The sequence below is a fragment of the Schistocerca nitens genome, chromosome 7, assembly GCF_023898315.1.
Source record: "Schistocerca nitens isolate TAMUIC-IGC-003100 chromosome 7, iqSchNite1.1, whole genome shotgun sequence".
Classification (NCBI taxonomy): Eukaryota; Metazoa; Arthropoda; class Insecta; order Orthoptera; family Acrididae; genus Schistocerca; species Schistocerca nitens.
Window position 1 is genome coordinate 155,431,897 of NC_064620.1, and position 15,260 is coordinate 155,447,156.

Consider the following 15,260-nt stretch of genomic DNA (forward strand, 5'->3'; position numbering starts at 1 on the left):
ACCCAAAAATGATGTTTTTGGGGTGTTTCTCAATAATGGATAAAGATATCTGAAAACAGGAAGCTGGCACTTCCAGATAAATGTGTAGAGAATATACTGTTAAAATGTGAGCAATTTGCAGTGGTTAGTTATTCAGGTATCCACTGCTGACAGTGAAATATGCTTTTTTTGGGTTTTCTCACGAACTGCCCATGAACTAAATGTTTCCTCCATAAGCCCCTTAAGACACATCACAGACCACATCTGATGCAAAAGAACCAAACGATTTCCTCCATCTAAGCTGAAGGAAGTGTGTAATACTCAAACTTTTAACCTGTACTGTAGGGTAGTTACAGTAAGACAATTATTGTGTTGAGTATACGACACTAGCCCAAGGGCTATCCAAAACACTTGATTCTACCTTTCTACCACCAATAGAAGGTATGAGCCCCAGAAAAGTCCCATTTTTATGCGTGGCATTTTGGAACATATCAGTAGCGCACACTGTCTCGTGTACCTATACTGAAACACTTAACCGACTGCATAGCGTGCTTGTATCAGGCAACTGACGAAGTGTTTCAGTGTGCTTACCATGTAACCGAATGTGCTTTTTAGCATTGTGTGTGGCAGTTTGGCATTTTTGAGCCATGACATCGGCATATTTATATCACTTTGTGAGAATTAGATACAAAGATTGTCTTAAGAAACAGACCTGGAATACAGTTTTGTTAAGCAATAATTAATCTCTCTCTCTCTCTCTCTCTCTCTCTCTCTCTCTCTCTCTCTCTCTGACTAACTCAGCGCAGCGCAGCCCTTTTCAACACCCTGTTTTTTTATTTATGGTATTATTTTTGTTGTTAAAATACACAATTTACATGTTTAAGGTTACAATGAAGGAAATGTCTTCTGCATGTATGCATCATGTTAATTGAAACCTGTAGTGCATACATTTTGAGATATCCTGGGGCAGATCTCAGAATATGACCTTTAGTCATTTTTATTAATTATATAAAATTACGTAAAATAACTTAATTAATTATTTATTATCTTAAAGTATAGCCCATGATGATAGTATCATGAGATCACTCCACATGTTGGTGAGTTCTATATATTTAATTCAGAGACCCCACATGAGCTGTGATAAGTAAAACAGCCTGGTTAATGATGCTGTTATACATCATTTCACTCCTGTTGTACATCATTCATCACACACTTGCAATGTCTTCTGCATTATTTCCTTGTAATTTGTTTCTCAAAATTAATGTGGCACTTCCCTGAAGTTGCATTGAGTGTATTATAATTTTGTTAAAAAGGGCGTATTGTTTGCAATTTATAAGGATTATTAATAGAGGCTCTTTTTTAAGATTACACAAAATTGTGTATAACTAGGCAGACAGTTTCTCCATTGACAAATTTGTTGCATTGTAAAGAAATAAATGACTATTTTCATGCCAGGTTCTTGTGCTTTGATGCCATTTTTATTGTAGTAATGACATTGTTGTGGATGTAGTAAAGCTTCAATGTCTGTTAAACATTCTTGATGTATGTTTCTCTTGTAAATACATGTTTTGACTGGAAGTTGTATTTGTGATACAATGATGTGCATAAGGCATGTTTTTGCTATTCATATGTACGTGTACTTTTTAAATCAGAATAATTTGGTGTCAGTTGCATTTAACTTTCAGTTTGCTTTATTTCTTACATATTATTTAGCCGGCAGTCAAATACTTATGAAGTAATGTCAATTCTTGAAGAAGAAAGGTTGCAAACAAATCAGATCACAGTCCACTCAGTCACCGTTGTTTTACAATGAACAGTTCAGAATGAAGGCATGATTTAATTCTTTTTTCCCTTTGCAGATATAGTTCAACAAAGCTGTTTAAAGTGTTATTAATAATGTAGTTAGAAGTTTTTCCTTCCTTATAATAGTTTTTAATTGCACACAACATTGTATCTAGGTTTTTTTGTCTGCCTTCTTCGACTAAAGTGTACAGACATTGTGATACCATTAACACACTGTAATAGTTATCTCATGAGAAAAATGACTATTTCCTTGACAAATTCCGGGTTAGTTAACACTGGTTACCAAATTAGGAAATAAACCATTACTATAAAAATATTTCTTGGTGATGGGAAAATGACAGTCTTATAATTGTCTACATTGTCTTTTGCAATAGTTTAAGTGTACAAAGTTAAGTACAGTTCTCATTCTAAGACTCATTTGCCTTTAATCAGTTAATGTAGTTGCATGCTGTGGGTAATTGTATTGGAAAGATTATACACTGCCATCCATGCAGTGAGCAAATATACCAGTGACGCGTAGGAAAAACTAAATGTAAAGGGGGAGGTGTGGGAGGGGGATATCTATTGTGTAGTTTCCTTCTGAGAGAAAGGGTTTTATCTTGCACTTAACTGGAGATCTTCCGGAGCAGCAATACTTATGACTGGTGACATACACAGTGCACATGTAATCTTCTTGGACTGCATTCTTTACATTATAATTAAAAACACTGTTGTATAGTTCAGTACCTTTACCATTATGGTCCGAAGTACCTGTGGTAAAGATCCAGTACCTCAGAACTCAACTTGTGCATGTTGCTGTATTACTGTGATGACAGACATGGGGAAAGATTAAATTGTAATGATTAAATTTTGTTGTGAATGAATTGATAAACCTGATAAATTTCCAAGAAATGGCAGGAAAATGTGATTATCCGGAATGATTGTTGTTGTGATTCTTGTATTTTTGTTCAGACTTTCAAAGAGATAAAGTTCATTTGTTTATTGGAAGCAGTCTTAAGTGACGGGCATCACACATTCCACAAGAATGATTAAATATCTTAAAAAGAGAGCTAAACACTGCATCATAGCCAGAGGATCATGTGATGCTGACTAGCCACGGAGTCATCCCCTGCCAATGATGTCAGTGGATGCAGTGTGGAAGGACATGTTGTCATATACCAGTCTCCCAGCTGTTTTCAGTTTTACAAACCTCATAATCACTACTTCTAATTCAGATAGCCACTCAGTTGGTCTAATGAGGCTGAATGCACAATGTTTGTTTTCTTCCTAAGGAAAATTCCCTGTCTGCATAAGGAATTGAACGTGGAACCTCTGCATGGCTGTCGGCTATAATCGATCTCTCTGCTGTGAAGGTGCCACAATACAACATGTTTGTTTAAAAAAATGATCCAAATACAATCTAATTTGGAGAAGTTCATGGGGCCTCTTTACCTATACTGTAGACCAACTGTTTCTGGTAAATAAATTTAAACTGCATGCTGATTCAGTTGTCTTAAGAAAAAGACAATCAAAAATTTAGTTAAAATTGTTGGTTGATGGTGTGTGAATGTGCACATATGCTGTGCATTTGTGTGTGCAAAAAATATTCTATTTTTGTCAGTGGGGAAAGCTACAGTACCTTTTTTTATAGGCCTGGCAGAGTATCATTGTTTGGGATACGTGTGTGGACCATTTACGAATTTGAAGCAGTAGCTACTAGGCAAATACAGGACAGTATGGCGGTTCATATATCCCATGGGAAGGCAAAAATCCATGAGGTGTTGCTTTGAAATATCCCCCCCCCTCCCCACCCCCCCCACCCCAAAAAAAATTCCACAGATGTGGCAACACTGCTAACTTAGTTCTGTTTCCTAACTTCAATAATTCTTTTGTGCAAGCAGATGTTATTTACTGTGTTTTTAACAAACTTATCATCCCAAATTGGTAAACACACACTCGTAGTACCTCGGCAACAATGTTTTATGTATGTTAAGAGAATATTTGGAAAATTAAACAGTGTGTGCCTGTTTCCTTGCATGGACTCTAGGCCATTGAGACTATCTAGTCTCATGTAACAACAAATGAGTCTTGTGATAAGCTTTGTTAAGAATGATAAAGAACAGTATGAATGTTTTCTTTCCTGTGATCTATTTAAAAATGTCAGATCAAAATGAATAAGTGTGGGATCTCCATGTCAGGATATATTAGGTCATTCAGAAAATAAAAACTGAAGACTATGTTTAGGTTTCGTGGCATTTGTGTGGGTTTTTCACATGCTAGTTCATAAGGAATTTTATGATCCATGAAAAAATCCACTGTCAACTAAACCGTAAATTGTCTATGCCAGGAAAATGTACTCTAACTAAAAAGTGTAATAAAGATTTTTTGGAATGCTTCCTACTTAAGTTTACTTCGTGCTTTACTGCTCTTGTATTATTTTTCCTTCCTACATAATGACAGTGTTGCGTTATTTTCATGCCTTTCTTTTCATGTTCGCTTCTGTTGTATTTTATCTTCTGAAAAGCTGTTGCAGGGTAGTTTTGTACATCCAAAAAGAGTTCAGAAACATTAATCAGCATACTGTGTCTGATCTATCTTTTTTATTTATTTCAAACTCTGTTGTAGCAGTCTAGGAACTTATTGTGTGCACTGTGTATCTATTACTGAGAGAATTGTATGCAAGGCTCGGTGTCTGACATAATAATGCACAGCATCTAGCTTTTAACACTGAATATCCCACAGTCAGGTGGGCAGCATTTATTTGGCCTTATTTTTGAGAAATATCATCTCATATTAGAAAAAGATTACTTTTAGAGCTTATATTTTACTACACATTGCATTAATAAATGAGTTTTGATCATTTGTAAAATTTTTGTTTCTTGTTCCAGCAGGAGGTGTCTCTGGGCCTCTTGCGTTCCGACTACATGGTTCATAGTTACAGTGACAGTGTTGTAAAACAAGTTGAAATAAACACTATAGCTTCTAGCTTTGGTGCAATAAGTTCAAAATTGACAGCTTTTAATAGGTATGACTTGAACTACAGACACAACTCTCAACTATTATTTTATGTTTTCATATACTTTCACAAGTCAGATTTTATCTCCCTTAATTTTTATGTATGTATAAAAATAGAACAAACGTGCATGCAGATTCACTCTGTTACATCTCTGGACATGGCAGTTTTTCAGTCATTTGAAGGCATTTTTTCCCAATTAGATGGTCAGAAACACTCAAAATTTCATTCCAATTGTTTTGGTAGTTCTGCTTTTTTCTTGTTCCCATTTCATAGGCACAAGCTAATATTTTGAAACTGTACCTACGTTCTTCACACATCTTGCTACAGCAGTCACTTAGTGGCATATGCATACATAAAAGCATTAGGTTTTGACTACATCATTTTCACTGTATCTCCACATAAAAACGTTGTTTTTACTAGCTTTTTTTCCCCTTTTAAGAATTACCTTTGAATCGTTGATTAAATTTTATGCGTATAACATTAGAGTTTACTGTCTTTGATTGCATGTTTTACAGACCTAATTGCAAATTAATACTTTGTGTTATATGTATCAGAATACTGACTTGCTTGCTTGAGGCTAGTGATTCTAATAAATATGTTGTGATTTATTTTGTGTTGTCACCATTGTCATTTAGGCATTCAGTAAATAACAGTACTGTTATTTCTAAGATCACTCATTGGTATCCAAGAATCTTTGAACGAAGTTACTATCTTGTGGAAATAAAACATATTGCACTGCGGGCAATGGCAAGCATTAAATTACACTGATGAAAGCAACTGAAAGACTGAGTCCATAATGACAAATAGAATGTTCAAAAAGAACCAGAAGTAACACCGGAGTGTAATTTAAAGATAGAGATTTCAAATCTCGGAATACTTAATAATGTTCTGAAAACAGTCTATTGGCCAAATATACTTATTAACAATAAGCAAAAGGTTACAACATGTTGACTGAAAAGTGGGTACAACTGCAGTCTCACATGAAGAGTGTGAATTTAGCTTTCAGTGCCAGATTTTTCTCCTTAAGAATGGTGAGATAATGACAAAGAAAAAATAAATGAAAGATTTTAAGGGGTTAAATTGGTTATATGTATAGGTAGACATAGGGATGGAGCTGTGGTGGTGGTGGTGGGGGAGAGAAATAAGTAACAGGACTGGAGTACTCAAACAAAATATGTTGTCACATATTTAGAAAACACTGTCTGACAGAAATGTCCAAAATAGATAATTATAAAAATAGTAAGGGGAGAGATGATGATCCTTGACTTGTCATGATCTTCTAGAAAAGGTAATCATAAAAAGTGAAACAATTACACCTACTGCAAGGTATTTTATTTTATTTTATTTATTTATTTTTTTCCCTACTAAAAATTGCTTCGTTAGTATGCAGGATATTTTTGTGGTATACACGTTCAGGAATGAATGTGTTTATCAAGTACTTGCACACATGGTGGGGAGGGGAGTCATCAAATACCTGCACGGTGGCAGCCCCGTGACAATTTGCAGGGATTGCACAGTTGATGCCTGAGCTGGAAAGTTCCCAGACAAACCAATGAGTATGTGCCCATCATGGTTGGGGCACAGAAACTCCAAGGAATGGTTTACTGCTCAGGTGACTGGATGGTGCCTGTGAGGAAAGCCCCTGTTTGGAGTGGGTGGTAGCATTGCAGAAAATTCGCACATGAAGTGAACTAAACTTTCTTCTGGTGATGGCCATACAGCTCTTCTGAAGCTAAGACACATTGCAGTGTAGAGAGGAATGATGCCAAAATGTTACGTTCCCCAACTACGCAATAGGAGGATATAGGGCTTAAAGAGAATGTGAAGCATACTGCCCCCACTACTTGCTTTGTTGTAGGGTGAACAGGGATTCCTTTTTGCCTGCAAAGCCATTGTTCTTCATTGACCACCTCAAGGAAAGGTCTGGTGAATCAAAGCAATTTCAAAAATGAAAAGCGGTTCCATTCTGCTTAAAACAGCCCTCCCCTATGCTCAGTCACAGGCGCTGCTTACCTGCGACAAGCTGAGTGACATTCCTGATGATATAATCCCCATAAAAAGTCTGAAAATGGTACAAGGTATAATTTTCACCCGAGATCTCCTTTTTCAGACTAATGATGAGATGTGTGCTAATTTGGAGCATTGAGTTGTGTATTTTGTTCATTGTGTCCAGCATGGACCAAAAGACAAAAAAGGGGATACTGGAGCCCTCATCTTGCCCTTTGAAGGTGACTCATTGCCTAGGAAGGCCCAGGTGAGGATGTATCACTGTGATGTCAAGCCATATATTCCTCCTCCCATGCTGTGCTACAAATGCTTGTGATTTGGACTGACACCTTCATGATGCAATGCCAACATCATCTGTAGTGATTGTGCCTGTCAATTGCAGATGAATGCTCCTTGTGCTCATAATAATGTGTGACTCCAATGCATGCAACACTTGGTGAAGTGTAATTATGACCATTGGCTGTGGTAAAGCCGTTGGAAACTTGTTCGCAGAGCTTGATCTTTGCCTCTTGAATACTTGTGTTCCCACACTCTTTCGTGTGACATATGGATCTTATTCAACCATTGATCGTTTCATTTGTAGCCCAGGTCGTCCTCCAAAAATCCATTGGCAAGTCCATGATGACCTGTGTAACAGTGATCATTTTCCAGTCGTTTTGACCCTCCGTCGAAGCCATTTTCCATGGCGTTCATTGCCCTTCACACCCCACCACATGGAGGTACTGACACTGTTTTCCAGAACACAATTGCAGCCATTCTGTTGGCAGCTGACGCAGCAATCCCTTCTTCCTCAGGATCACCCTCGTCGGTAGAAAGTACCTTGGTGGAAACCCAAAATCGCCACGGCCATTACAGATTGCAAGTAGGCTCTCCAATGCCTTAAGGGACACCCATTGATAGACCACGTCTTTGTCTTTAAATGGCTTCATGTCCAGCTCCATCACTTCACAAAATGACAGAAACAAGAACGCTGAGGGTAATACATTGCTATCATTGGAACATGTACCCCTCCTTCACAGATATGGATAAGATTCAGCACCTCTGTGGACACAAATACCCCCTGAGTGTACCTGGCATCTCTGTGAATGGTTTCATCAGTACACTGATCCAGTCCCTGTTGCTGAAGGTTTTGCTTTTAATTATGCTTGAGCTTCTGTGTCTGAGTATGATCAGAATGCATTTCATGTCCTCAGATAGCAGGTAGAGTGGCTTCCTTTACCATTTACTAAAAGTCGCCTGGAACCTTATAATTCTCCATTCAGTGAGTGGGAATGCCTGAGCTCTCTAGCCTTTTGCCCTGACAGCTCCAGGTCCAGACGGCCTCCACAGCCAAATGCCCACTTATCAGTGGAATGCCAATATCACTTCCTTGCCATTTTCAACCATATCTGTAGTAAGGGTGAGTTACCGTCTCAGTGGTGAGAAAGTGTGATTGTCCCAGTACTGAAACCAGGTAAACACCACCTTGCGATGGGCAGCTATCCTGCCCAATAAGCCTTGCTAATGTTCTCTGCAAGTTGCTCTGCTATATGGTGAGCTGGTTATGGTGTTGGTAGCGTGAGTCTCGGAGTCTTTTGGCTACATCCCAGGGCAGTTTTTTTTTCCAAGGCTGTTCTACTGCTAACAATTTGATAAGCCTGGAGTCTGCTGTTCGGTCAGCTGTTGCCCAGCATCAACATCTTATCACTGTGTTCTTTGACTTGTGTAGGGCAAGGCATCACCATATCCTCATTACCCTCCATGCATGGGGTCTCTGTGGTGTAATCTCCCCCCGCCTTCTTGATTCCATCTATTGTCCACTTAAACAATGCCTAGTCCAAGTAATTAATAAACAAAGTCTTTTATGAAGATTTGAGGCAAGCAAAGATTACAACAACTTTCTAGTTTACTCAGTTTGTCATGTTGAGATGGCTCCAGTTCTTGTCTAGGGGCCTGATTCTTGAAGGTGGAAAATCTCACATCAGGTCCTCACAGTTATTTTGAAATAATAAATCTGAAGATTGTTGTTGCAGCTTTTCCTTTTTTTGCATAAATGTATTTTCCCACATTTCAGTATATCATACAGTATTTTGATTTTTCACATTAACAAAGACGAAATTACATTGTTCGCAGAAAAATACGTCCGGTCACATCAGAGGCAAGCTTACCACTCCCACACTATGTGGAAATAACAATATTCCAAAGGGTTTACAATTTTTCTTAACAAATGAATTTCTACTAATTTCCGTTACATTATTAATTTCGATTATTATTTCATAAATGAATCCAGAAATAAACATAGTAAACAGTACAGGATTGCATAATTAATAATAGAAATTTTAAGTGTGCCTATCATTCGTAATTTCATGTTTCTTAAAAACAAATAATTAAAATAATTAACTGTGCATTCAGAACTATTAATTATCAATTATAACATTCAAACTAAAATATTTTATAAAGTAATTCCTTTTCAAAATTTTAGCTTGAAATATAACATACTGTCTATAAAATTACATGAAAGTATTCAGAAAAGAAACTGAGATAATATTGACCTGTCCAAAATTCAAAAAATAATACTGGTATTGACAACTATCATTGAGCAAAAGTAATGCTAGAGGAGGATGTCTCATTACAGGGCCCAACTGCCGAATATTGCCCCCCCCCCCCCCACCTTGTCATCGTGCCATGTTTTACAGGTAAAGTTGGTGCTTCCCACAGTGCTCCCTATATACGAGATGTGTTCAAAAAATTCCAGAACTTCCTCTACAAAATTTTTCTTAGCTTGCGTTACACTTATTGTGCATGGTGTCCTTCAAAATACTCTCCTCCCCAATTGATGAACTGCCGTTTCCACTTCCGGAAGCAGCCTCTAGCTGGATTGTGTGTAGCACTGTCTGCGAATTTCCTTTCATCTCGTCTGTCTTTGCAAATCTTCATCTTTTCATCAGGGTTTTCAACTTTGGAAATAAAAAAAAAAAGTCCTCAGGGGCAAGGTCTGGAGAGTACAGAGGATGAGGCAGCACAGTGATTTCATTTTTTGTGCAATAGTCATGCACCAACAGGTATGAATGTGCGGGTTCATTATTGTGGTGCAAGAGCTGTGAATTGTTTCGCCACATTTCAGGCCGTTCCCTTTTCACATTTTCTCTCGGGCGTCGCAACATGTCCCGATAGTACTGTCGATTATAAGTTTTTCCCTGTGGCACAAAATCATGATGTACTAATCCTTCACGTCAAAGATAACTATCAACATGGCTTTAACATTGGAGCTTTTTGTTGCTCTTGGAGAACCTTTCCTGACCCATTGTGAAGATTGAAACTTGGCCTCTACTTCATAACCATAGATCCCAGTTACAATTCTTTTGAGGAAAATCTCTTTTCTGAGAGTTTATCTTGCCCATGTAGCTAGTTTTTTCTGGTAATGGAGAGTGTGGAAGCACCAGTCAGATGCAGAGCGTGTGTCTCCAGTTGCATAACGTGTCCCGGGGCCTCCAGCTGATTTCTGGGAGGGACAGCTCTCCCTTCTTCACCCATTTAACCCTCTGTCACTTCCACTTACTTCCATCTATTCGTTTTCATCATCCTCATACGCATTCGAGTCTATTGTGATTTGTATTTTGTGTCCTTCCTCTCTGCAGACTATTTCCAGCTTGTCACGTGAAGGATTAAGGGACTGATGACCTTGTAGTTTGGTCCTTTTAACCCCATCAGTCTATCCATCCACCCACCCATCACACCAACCATCCATCTATCCACCCACCCATCACACCAACCATCCATCACTTCTAGCCTCCATTTTTCTTATTCTGTAAAGGTCATATAAATTCACTCCATTACTAGTGTGCAGGGACGAGGTGGAGAGAGAGAGAGAGAGAGAGAGAGAGAGAGAGAGAGAGAGAGAGAGAGAGAGAGTGTGTGTGTGTGTGTGTGTGTGTGTGTGTGTGTGTGGTCTATTTTTGACAAAGGCCTTGCTGGCCAGAAGCTTATTTGTGACAGTCTTTTTGTTGTGCCTATCTGCAGCTCAGCATCTCCACTATATGGTGAGTGCACACTTTCCTTTTCGTAATATTGTTACATTCCATTCTGGATTTTCCATTGTTTAATCATCTGATAAATGTAATGGAAAACAATTGTACATAGTAACAGCTGCAGTCTGTTTTCCATTTGCTATGAGCTTCTTCCACAGACAAATTGAATAAAGTAGGTGACATACTGCTATCTTTTGCTGTGGTTAACAGGGGTTGATAATTTTGAACGTCTTTTAAACTGTGCAGTAATGTGTCCAGATACTTCCATAAACATCTGCGATAAATAATAGTCCATATCTAGATTTTCCAGAGCTTCCCACAGTTTTGTTCTAGGAATTATATGATAAGCATTTGCCTGGTCTACAAAAGTGATGTATAATTCATTAGCTCCTGTTGTTGTTTTTTTGTTGTTGTCTTCTGTCTGAAAACTGATACAGCTCTCCACGCTACTGTATCCTGTGCAAACCTCTTCATCTCTGCAGTCTACATCCATTTGAACCTGCTTACTGCATTCATGCCTTGGTCTCTCTCTATAATTCACAGCACCCGCACCTCGCTCCGTTACCAAACTGATGATTCCTTGATGAATCAGAATGTGTCCTATCAACCATTCCCTTTCTTAGTCAAGTGGAGCATTTCCTTTTTTTTAAATTAGTTACGCAGGCTACTCATCTAATCTCCAGCATTCTTTTGTAGCACTACATTTCAAAAGTTTTTATTCTCTTCTTACCTAAACTGCTTATTGTCCACATTTCACTGATATACAAGGCTCTAACACAAATACTTTCAGAAAAGACTTCCTAACACCTGAGTTTGTGATCTGTGTGAACAAATAATTCTTCTTTTCAGAATGCTTTACTTGGTATTGCCAGCCTGCAAATTATATCTTCTCTACTCTGGCCATCATTTGTTGTGTTGGCCAAACTGAAAAATTCATTTACTGTTAGGGTCTCATTTCATAATCTAATTCCCTCAGCATTGCTTGATTTTGCTACATTCCATTGCCCTTCTTTCACTCTTGTTGATGTTAATCTAACAACCTCTTTTCTACCCATTCTGTTTAATGGCTCTTCCAACTCCTTTGCTGTAACTTTTAGGTTTCCTTTACTGCTTGCTCAAAATATAGATTAAACAAGATCTGGAATGCACTACAACCCTGTTCCACACTTTTCTCAATTACTGCTTGTTGAACATGTTCTTTGACTATACAGCTGCAATCTGATTTCTTTACAAGTTGTAAAAAACATTTCGTTCCTTGTGTTTTATCCATGCTATCTTCAGAATTTTGAAGAGAATATTCCAGTCAGCTTGTCAAAAGCTTTTTGTAAATCTAAAAATACTTTAAACGTAGATTTGTTTGTCTTATAAAAAAAGTCATAGTCATTATTGCATTGTGTATTCCTACATTTCTCTGGAATCCAAACTGATCTTCTCTGATATTGGCTTAAGAAAATTCATATGGCCGTTATTGCTTTGTGTGTTCCTATATTCATTTCCTCTGTTATTGTTGCAACCACATTAGGATATGATGTCCCAGTGTAGGAATATTGTCCAGTTTGGTTGCATACAAGCCATCCTTCGCTAATCCCCACATGAAGAAATCCCCCCACGGGGCTCACAGTCCTTTCGTGCATATGTGCGTGGCAAGCACGAGGCCCCGAGCTATTGCAGTCATGAGGGGAATTCCTGTGTTTGTGAATTTTCATGGCAGTCATTCTCCACGTTCACCGGATTGTCCGGGTTATAAGAAGGAAAAGAAGATATAGGAGTCCCTTGATCGTCTAACCTACACTGAGGGTCATAAGAAGTATGCATGTCTTCCTCCTGTGTCAATGGCATCTAGCTATGCTTTGTTACATCTTCACCCCTTCCTCCCCCTTCCTTACCCCAGTCCTGAACCCCTCCCCCCCCCCCCCCACTTGCAGTTTCCACAGCCTCCCGTCCAGGTGCCGCACCCCCTCCCCAGCCGGAGAAATGTCCCACTTCTTTGGTGTCTGTCAGTCAAGGGCGCCCCTCCCGGGACCCCCCCTTCCCAGCATGTTCTAGGTCAACCAGGCCAAAGGTCTGCTGCTACACGACGACCATGAGGACCACTGTCTGTGGGCCCCCAGGTCGCCCGCTCTATTTCTGTTCCAGATCTTGCTGCAGCTGGCTCCTTTTTGCAGCACAGCCCTCCTCAATCTCAAACAGAAAAGAAGAAGAAACATAAGTCCCAGGACAAGAAGCCTCTGGTGTCGCCAGGGTCCCGTCCCCACCTTCGCAACCTGACTCTGACCTGCTGTTCATGGATGTTGCCCCCCTCCTTGTCGGTGACTGATGGTGACCTGGCGGCATGACTGGCTTTAGCCTGTTCACCCCCCCATTTGAATCATCGTTCTGTGGTTATCCAATGGAATTGTAATGGATATTACCGTCACCTTCTGGAGTTGAAATCCCTTATTTTGTTTTACTCTGCAGCTTGTGTGGTTCTACAGGAATCTCATTTTGCTGATGATCACTCACCAACCCTCGGTGGTTTCTGTGCTTTCTGTGGAAATCGGGTCGGCCCCCTGCGGGCCTCTGGTGGTGTTTGTACGTTGGTCTGTACGGACATAGCTAGCATGTGGATTCCTCTCCAAACTGCATTGGAAGTGGTTGCTATTAGGATCCACCTGGACTCTGGGGTCACAGTTTGCAATCTTTATCTCCCTCCTGACAGGACTCTTACACCTGCTGCCTTAACTGCCCTTCTTCAGCAACTTCCTCCTCCCTTCCTCCTTCTCGGGGATTTTAATGCTCATCATCCCTTGTGGGGCAGTGTATTTCCATCTAGTTGGGGTCTTCTCATAGACCAGTTTCTTGCAGATGATGACTTGTGCCTTCTTAATGATGGCTCCCGTGCCCATTACATTGCCAGTCATGGTACCTTTCCTGTCATTGATCTTTCTCTTTCTTCTCCCTCCCTCCTCCCTTCACTACACTGGTCGCCACATGATGATCCTTGCGATAGTGACCACTTCCCGTTGATTCTCTCGCTCCCTTCCCCCTCCTCAATGGACAGGTTACCTCGTTGGTCTTTCCAATGTGCCGATTGGCCTCTGTATACTGCACAGGTCGTTTTTTCTCCCTCTTCGTTGGGTTGTATTGATGACGCCCTACGTGACGTGTCTGATGTGATTGTTTGTGCTGCTAGCTTGCTATCCTACGCTCATCTAAACCATTTCGCCGCCGGCAAGTTCTGTGGTGGAGTATGGTCATTGCCATTGCCATCCGTGATCGCCGTCGAGCTTTCCAACACCTTAAGAGGCACCCATCCGCTGCCAATCTTATTACCTTTAAACGCCTTCACACCAAAACCCGTTACTTAATCAAACAGAGCAAACGGGTGTGTTTGGAATGCTTTTGTTTCTTTCCTCATTCTACTGTCCCTCTGTCATGGGTATGGGCTACACTTCACTCTCTCCAAGGTTGCCATTGACAGTCTAACCTCCCGAGCCTCGCCCTTTCGGATGGCCTTTGCACGGACCCGTTGATTCTCGCGGAACATCTTGCAGCCCATTTTGCAACAGTATCAGCATCAACCTTCTATCCGGCTGCTTTCCTTCACCAGAAACAGGCCTAAGCTTCTGCCTTATGTTTTACCCCTTGTCAGTGAGAATCTTACAATGAACGTTTCACTGAATAGGAACTTCTTTCCGAACTTTCTTCTTGTCATGATACGGCCCCTGGCCCAGACCCCATTCATAACCAATTGCTTCAACATCTCACTGCTCCACAATGACGACAATGACATCTTCTCCGCGTTCTTAACTATATTTGGCTTCAGCGTGACTTCCCTTCTCAATGGAGGGATAGCATCGTGGTTTCTGCCTTAAGCCTGGTAAGAACCCCCTGTTTGTCGAAAGCTGTCGACCAATTAGTCTCACAAACATTGTTTGCAAGTTACTTGAACGGATGGTAGCCCATCGGCTCAATTGGGTCCTCGAATCTCGGGATCTATTGTCCCCTTACCAGTGTGACTTTCAAGAGGGACGGTCTCCACTCAGTCATTTACTTCGATTGGAATCCACAGTTCGACAGGCTTTTCCCCAGCACCGCCATTGTTTGCAGTATTTTTTGACCTTCGCAAGGCCTATGATACGGTTTGGCGCCATCATATCTTTCTTACACTTCATGAGTGGGGTCTTTGGGCCCACTCCCAATTTTTATCCGCCATTTTCTGTTCCATAGGTCATTCAGGGTTCAGGTTGGTACTGGTTTTAGTTCTCCATGGACCCAGGAGAATGACATCTCACAGGGTTCCATATTGAGTGTACTTCTTTTCCTCATTGCTATAGATGGACTTGTGGCCTCCATCGGTCCTTTGGTCACCCCTGCTTTGTATGTGGATGATTTCTACATTTGGGTTAGTTCCTCTTCAATGACCTCTGCAGAGCGGCAGCTCCAGGGTGCTATATGGCATGCCTCTGCAAGGACCCTCTCATATGGGT

At 40.2% G+C, this 15,260-nt stretch overlaps 1 protein-coding gene across 4 annotated transcripts in view; it reads left to right on the top strand.

Moving 5' to 3' along the window:
* Nucleotides 1–15,260, top strand: part of LOC126194828 (glutathione synthetase-like) — a 157,792-nt gene that overhangs the window by 94,228 nt on the left and 48,304 nt on the right. The window contains exon 5 of one of the 4 annotated variants that reach the window (XM_049933160.1): nt 4,650–4,786. The exons of 2 other annotated variants lie outside the window; for them this stretch is intronic. In XM_049933160.1, coding sequence (XP_049789117.1) covers nt 4,650–4,786 — 137 coding nt within the window. The remainder of the gene's footprint in view (nt 1–4,649; nt 4,787–15,260) is intronic. One more of the 4 variants, XM_049933161.1, reaches the window with a different exon arrangement.